Below are 7607 nucleotides of genomic sequence, written 5' to 3'. Positions count from 1 at the left end.
TGCTCCAGCGCCACCATGGTGGCCTGTTCGATCAGGTCCCGCTCGATGAAGCTTCGGAAGTCCTCGCTGTACACGCTCAGATCCGGCAGCTGGAACGTGTAGATGGGCATCTCCAGGGGGAACTGCTCGCTGCTGCTGCACTCGCCGGTCACATGCGACCGTGCCAGGGAGACGATGGCGGAGCTGGCGTGGGAGATGCCCCGGGAGAGGCGTTTCTCTGCGGGGCGGGGGCGGGGAACAGGAGACGAGAAGTGGTTCCAATACAGCCGCGTGATCAGGCTGAGCCGGCAGACACTGAGACAACGTTCACACACTGAACAAGGCGGGTTAGCTACCTACCCGGACGAACAGACCGAGTCCGGAGCCGGGTCCGGATAGATACGGTAATTCAACGGAAGGGAGCATTGGGGATCTTAGTTCAATAAAAGCACTAAAGTAACTCACAAGGAGCACAATGAGCGGCTGACCCAAGGCCACAGGACAGAAACGGAACGGGGTCCCTGCCTGAATGCAAAGCCTGTGAACTTGCTTTCGATGCTACAGTGATACGTTTGGGAAACCCAGGCGAGGAGAACCGTCTTCGCGCGTGAGAGAGAAGCAACAACTGCAGCGCGCAGGAGAAAAGCTGGCGCCATGACTAGGAAACAGCGACGCAAAACGCGAGTGACTTTTCTCGACGCCTCACGTCTGGGCAGACAATGCAGACACGGAGAAACACAGGCAGGGCTCTCGGATCGGAACACGGCCTGACAATATGCCTCCTGCTCCGAAAATGAAAACCCGATCCAGTGCCAATCAGAACTCTAATGTGAAGGCGTAGCTGGCAGAATAAAGGTCCAAAAACAGTCCAGCTTTCTTTCTTTTTTTTTTTTTGAAAAGAATGACAATAAAGGGTCTTGGCCTAGGCAGAGAGAGACATACTTGATGAAACTACTTCAGCCAAGTGTAACAAGGTGGGCAGCTACCCAGACGGACACACTGAGTCCAGACACGTGTCCAGATAGATCTGGGAATTCAACAGATGGAGGATTTGGCAACATGTTAAGTTCGGTGGGAAAAGGGATCTTGGTTCAATATGCACGCTAAAGGAACTCACTCTCAAGCCACAAGGAGCAAAACTAGGATCCTGGGCTATTATTACTATAGATAAAAACTTTAAAGCAGTGGAAAAGACTTCAGGACAACATTGGAAAAAAATAAACAAACAAACAGATATGGAAAACGTGCCAGGAGTCCCGTGTCCCGGGAGACCTCCTCCGTGGAGGGAAGACAGACATCAGCTGTGAATGCAAACCGGGAACGCGGGCAGGTTGTAGGGGCGGCGTGTTCTGTGACCAAAGCCATAAAGCAGGTGACACAGTGGGACCAACCCCTCCCCTCGCCCCCCCACACATACAAAACAGACCAGGAACAACAGGCGGAATCAGGTTGTGTATATGATACCATGAAGCTCTGATGGTGACGAATGGATTAAAAAAAAGAAAAAAAGAGCCAGACCAGGCGGTGGCGCAGTGGATAGAGTGTCAGACTGGGATGCAGAGGACCCAGGTTCGAGACCCCGAGGTTGCCAGCTTGAGCGTGGGCTCATCTGGTTTGAGAAAAAAGCTCACCAGCTTGGACCCAAGGTCGCTGGCTCGAGGAAGGGGTTACTCGGTCTGCTGAAGGCCCACAGTCAAGGCACATATGAGAAAGCAATCAATGAACAACTAAGGTGTTGCAACACGCAATGAAAAACTAATGATTGATGCTTCTCATCTCTCTGTTCCTGTCTGTCTGTCCCAGTCTATCCCTCTCTCTGACTCTCTCTCTGTCTCTGAAAAAAAAAAAAAAAGATAAAAAGAAAAAAAAGCCAACACAGTTCTAGGAAAATGGGCCGAGCATGTGAACACGTAGGTGGCGCCCAGCGGGACGTGCAAGCGGTAAGCAAGCACGTGACGAGAGGCGCAGGACGAGAAGGCACCGCTTCCCACTCTCCAGAGCAGGGAAACAACACGAAAACCACTGCGAGGACACCGAGTCCTGGCAAGAGTGAGGGAAACTCCCGGTTCCACACATGGGGCGGGGGGAGCAGAAATGAGTTTGGGAGGGAAGTCCTGGAGTTATTCAGTTCCAAACACACACACATGTGCTGGCCATCTGGACGTCCTCTGTGGGGACGTGTCTATTCAGGTTCTCTGCCCGTTTCTTAATTGGGTCATTTTTATTTTAGGTTTTTTTTTTTTTTTGGTGTTGAGTTGTGTAAGGTCTTTATGAATTTTGGATATGAAGCCCTTGTCGGATGGATTGGTGACTACGTGCTTCCCGTTCAGGGGTCGTCTCTTGGTTTTGTTGATGGTTTAAACCCTTCCCTGTGCAAAAAACGTTTCAGCTCGATACAGCCCCATTTCTTTCTTTTCTTTTGTTTCCCTTGCTTGAGAGGATAGATCGGACAAATTACTGCTAGGAGAACTGTCCCAAGATTTTTAATGGCTGTGTTTCCTTCTAGGATTTTAACTGACATCTCTAACCCTCTGCGACAGCCTGGATGGACCTGAAGAGCATTATGCTCAAAGTACAATAAGCCAGGTGGAGAAAGACAAGTGCTGCCTGGTCACACATCTATGTGGCATCTAATGAACAAAATGAACTAATGAGCAACGTAGAGACAGATGCACAGATAGGCTGACAGCTATGGGTGGGGGTGGGGTGTTGGAGGTGGGGTGGAGGGATTGAGCAAAAGAGAAATCAAAAGAAAAACAACCCTCATGGACACAGACACACATGTGGTGGTTACGGGGTTGGAGAGAGGTGGAGAAGGTCAAAGGGGGGTCAATGGTGATGGATGGAGACTTGATGGGGGGGTGGACACACAGCACACTGTGCAGACGATGTATTGTAGAATCATACACCTGACACCTAGATAACTTGGTTAACCAGGGTCGCTCCAATAAATGCAGTAAAAAGGGAAAACAGTACACATGTATTTGCAGAGCAAATCCGCTTGGGGAATGCCACCCTATCCAAAAAACAAACAAACAAAAAAGCCCTACTATGTAAGACGACAGCTAGGGAGTTTATTTCCGCTTCACTTGCAGCCTCAAAAACAAACAGCAACAAGGTAACCCGAGCGAGAAACAGAAGAGCCATTCCTACAGGGGCGGCTTACAAATGATCGTATGCCGGCAGCACCATACCGCGACATAAGCCATGAGGAGAACAGGACCAGGGTTTATCGGTCAATGAAAGGAGCCACTGGCAAAGTGCCGTGTGCGTGTGACTCGGATGCGTCTGCCTTTTAAACCCACATGATGAGAGGCAGGTAAGGGCTGTGATCATTGGAAAGTAGAGAGAAACTTTTTTTTGTGTGTGTATCTTTGCATGATTTCCTTTTGTTACAATAAGCAGATCTTACTTCTGGGGTTAAGAAGAAGAATAGAGCCCACAGGATGGCAAACATTGATGTTGAATCAATTTGGGAGGCACTAGGATTTGAGGATGAATGGAAGGAACTTGAAAGGACTGGCTGGGACAAACCAGGACTCTGGGAGGGACAGGACCTCTAGTCACCTGGGACTGACTCTCCTACTTCCTGAGGACATTTCAGCTTAGCAAGAGGAGGGGTGAGCCTGACTCACCTGCAGCTGGGAGGCGAGGGGCTGGCCATGCTTTTGCAGCCTCCCCCCCCCCCCCACCACCACAAGCCATGGCTGGCTGGCCCCAGGGTCCCTCAGCTGGTACCTTGGGCGATGTCTTCCTGTCTCTGCAGGCAGGGCTGCTCCACCTTGTGCCCGGGCTGGGGTGGCTCTCGCTCTGGCTGCTTGGGGCACCGGCCCTCGTTGAACACATGCGGCAGGTTGGCCGTGTGCACCTGTCGGAGCTGCTCATAGTCACTCAGCGCAGCCGTGAGGTCCCAGTTTTTGCCTGTGGAGGAGACAGGGTGGGAAGGGGACAGGCTAAGACAACGGAGGGAGGTCTCACCGCTGCGCCCCGGCGGGGTTTCTCAGTTGGGTCGCGCTAACGAACGTGCCACCAGAGGCTCTCGGTTTTCAGAGGGTTTCAATGGCTTCAGGCGCAGTCTCTAAAAAGTAGAATTTCACACATACCCACGACAGTTGTCCCACCCAAAATACGTGATGATAGGCAGTTCATAGTTTTGTTTCTTTTTCTTTTTTTTTTTTTTTTTTGTATTTTTCTGAAGCTGGAAATGGGGAGAGACAGTCAGACAGACTCCCGCATGCGCCCGACCAGGATCCACCCGGCACGCCCACCAGGGGCGATGCTCTGCCCACCAGGGGGCGATGCTCTGCCCCTCCGGGGCGTCGCTCTGCCGCGACCAGAGCCACTCTAGCGCCTGGGGCAGAGGCCAAGGAGCCATCCCCAGCGCTCGGGCCATCTTTGCTCCAATGGAGCCTTGGCTGTGGGAGGGGAAGAGAGAGACAGAGAGGAAGGAGGGGATGAGGGTGGAGAAGCAAATGGGCGCTTCTCCTATGTGCCCTGGCCGGGAATCGAACCCGGGTCCCCCGCACGCCAGGCCGACGCTCTACTGCTGAGCCAACCGGTCAGGGCCAGTTTTGTTTCTTTTTTATTATTTTTATTTTTTTTACAGAGACAGAGGAGAGAGTCAGAGAGAGGGATAGACAGGGACAGACAGACAGGAACGGAGAGAGATGAGACGCATCAATCATTAGTTTTTTGTCGCGACACCTTAGTTGTTCATTGATTGCTTTCTTATATGTGCCTTGACTGTGGGCCTTCAGCAGACTGAGTAACCCCTTCCTCAAGCCAGCGACCTTGGGTCCAAGCTGGTGAGCTTTGCTCAAACCAGATGAGCCCGTGCTCAAGCTGGCGACCTCAGGGTCTCAAACCTGGGTCCTCTGCATCCCAGTTCAACACTCTGGTGTCGAACGCCTGGTCAGGCAGTTCATAATTTTTAGATTCACACCCACACACACACCCACACACACTAACTACATCAAAACAGGACGTTCCTAATGATCCTATCCTTTTCAAGTTAGTAGAGCTTACCCCAGCGAGGAGAAAAAAGCAAAGTAAACCCAAGAAAAAAAAGGGATTTCCAAATTTCCTCCCACACCACACCCATGCTGGCAGACAGGAAGGTTTCTGCTTTACATGAGAGTCCTTATTAGGTAGCAGCCTCCTATTTCCTGCCATTTTTTTTTTTCCTTTGAAATTGACTCGAGTTTGCACCGTGACTTTTATCTTCAAAAGCGTCTACCGATGTGAGTCCAGTTCCGGGCCACACGGAGGGTCTCCCATCAGGACTCAGTGACCCACAATCCCTTTCTCTCTTCCTCCCAATTTGTCTCAGTGTCCGTATGACCAAGCGCACCGGGTGGGGGGGGGGACACGGAAGGAATGCACCCATCAGGGAAGCAAGGTGGAAGATCCCCCACAAAAGGTGGGGACACTAGGTTTCCCCACGTGGAGACACAGGGTCGCCCACGTGCACCCACTCCCCTCCCACCAGGAGGAGTCTTCTTCGGGGGACGTGGTTGGCCACCCCCCCCCCACCAGGAGGAGTCTTCTTGGACAGACGTGGTTGGCCACACCCCCGTGGGAGGAGTCTTCTTCCACGGACGTGGTTGGCCACACCCCCGTGGGAGGAGTCTTCTTCCACGGACGTGGTTGGCCACACCCCCCACCAGGAGGAGTCTTCAACGGACGTGGTTGGCCACACCCCCTGGGAGGAGTCTTCTTTGATGGACGTGGTTGGCCACACCCCTGTGGGAGGAGTCTTCTTCAACGGACGTGGTTGGCTTTCCAGAGAGGAAGCATTTAATTTCAAGCAGTCGAGATGGGGCAGCCTTTGGCATCAAGCCCGTAGGTAAACGAGGCCATCGATGGTGCCCGGGCCGCAGGCTCCCCTAATGGACGGGAAGCGAGGGCGGCAGGGAGACCTGCTTCATCGATGGGCGTGCCGGAGGGAAGCTCGCCACACATCCCCTAACGCAGTGCTCCCCAACCTTTTCTGGGCCACGGACCGGTTTAATGTCAGAAAGTATTTTCACAGACCGGCCTTTAGGGTGGGACAGATAAATGCACAAAATAAAATTATACGACCGGCGGTAAAAACCTGTGGTATTTTTAAATATAATTGTCGAACTTATGATATTTATTGGGCTAGGTTAAATGAGGAACGAGCATGTCCTCATTATTCAGGCTGTATTTAAATTTGTTATTCTGACAACGTTTCATGTCTGACATCAATAGGTAATATGATAGGTTCAGGCTCGCGACCAATCATGAACCTACGACAATAAAAATAAACATGAATCCACTGTGTAACTCGTATGCAACTTTATTAGAAGCGTCCTCTTAACATCGCACCAACAACATAGCACGAATAACATCCTCTCTGCCTCCAAACACTTTCCAGTTGCTATAGTAACATTTAAACATGCCTTAAAAATAAGATACAACACAAAAACAAATATAAAGTGCATGAAAAATACAATTCACTGTTGTTATGAATGTTGTAAGTTAAGGGTTATTTATTATAATGTTTATATAGAATGAGAGATAGTAGCTTATCTCTCAACAACCATAACGCTAAATCAGTGGGAGCCCTGAGCTTGTTTCTCTGCAACGAGAAGGTCCCATCTAGGGGTAATGGGAGACAATGACACCCGAAGTGTGTTGCTTATGTCCAGTCTATTCCGTAATTTTGTTTTGGTTGCTGTCACTGCAGAAAATCCCGCTTCACACAAATGGGATGTCGGAAATGGCAACAGGGTTTTTAGTGCTTTTGTGGCGATTACGGGGTATTCTGCCATGACTTTAATCCAGAACACCGGCAGAGTTGTAGTCTCGAACAGATTTTTAAGGCCGCCGTCATTTGCGATCTCCAGTAGTTGATCCTCTTCTTGCATAGACACGCTGGATTCACCTGGTCTGTTGACAGATGGATCCCGGATCTATTCCTTGGCAATTTGTGGGTCTTTTGTGGTTGGGAAGTAGCATTCAAACTCTTTTAAAAGCAAATACAGGTGATGGTGCACCAGCTGGGACAATGAAGGCTTGGGCTCAGTCTCTTCCCAAATTCCTGCGAATGTTTGAAACATGTCAAAATGGCTAAAAGAAAAAAAGATGAGGAGTATCGTACTTTTCAGCAGGAATGGACAGAGGAATTTGCCTTTGTGGAGAGAGTAGGTTCCGCAGTGTGTCTAATATGCAATGATAAAATTGCATCAAGGAAAGGGTCAAATATAAAGCGGCACTTCGACACACGCCATACTACATTTGCATCAAAATATCCAGCGGGGACAGCAGGAAGAAAGCATGTCAAGAGCTACTGTGCAGAGTGCAAGCTAGTCAGCAGCAACTCCATGTTTGGACCCAACAAGGTGACTGGAATTCGGCTAGCTTTGCTGGTGCTGTAGCATTTGTGAGAAACGGAAAGCCATTCACAGATGGGGAGTATGCCAAAACATTCATGCTTGATGTTGCCAATGAACTTTTTGACGACTTTTCAGATAAAGAGAAGACAATCAAACGAATAAAAGACATGCCTCTGTCGGCAAGAACTGTTCACGATCGTACCATCATGATGGCAAATCAAATTGAGGCAACACAAGTGAAGGACATAAATGCAGCACCATTCTTTTCTC

General features: G+C 50.1%; 1 protein-coding gene across 3 annotated transcripts in view; it reads right to left on the bottom strand.

Annotated features, from left to right (window-relative positions):
* Positions 1 to 7607, bottom strand: part of OTUD7A (OTU deubiquitinase 7A) — a 100446-nt gene that overhangs the window by 22230 nt on the left and 70609 nt on the right. For all 3 annotated transcript variants that reach the window (XM_066355371.1, XM_066355372.1, XM_066355370.1), the window contains exons 5-6: positions 3718 to 3900; positions 1 to 217 (exon numbers count right to left, since the gene is read on the bottom strand). The exon at positions 1 to 217 is cut by the window's left edge and continues 5 nt beyond it. In XM_066355371.1, the coding sequence (XP_066211468.1) occupies positions 1 to 217; positions 3718 to 3900 (400 nt within the window). The remainder of the gene's footprint in view (positions 218 to 3717; positions 3901 to 7607) is intronic.

Source organism: Saccopteryx leptura, chromosome 13 (assembly GCF_036850995.1).
Source record: "Saccopteryx leptura isolate mSacLep1 chromosome 13, mSacLep1_pri_phased_curated, whole genome shotgun sequence".
NCBI classification, from domain to species: Eukaryota; Metazoa; Chordata; class Mammalia; order Chiroptera; family Emballonuridae; genus Saccopteryx; species Saccopteryx leptura.
The sequence above is the reverse complement of the archived record's forward strand: the minus strand, read 5'-3'. Positions and strand labels throughout refer to the sequence as shown.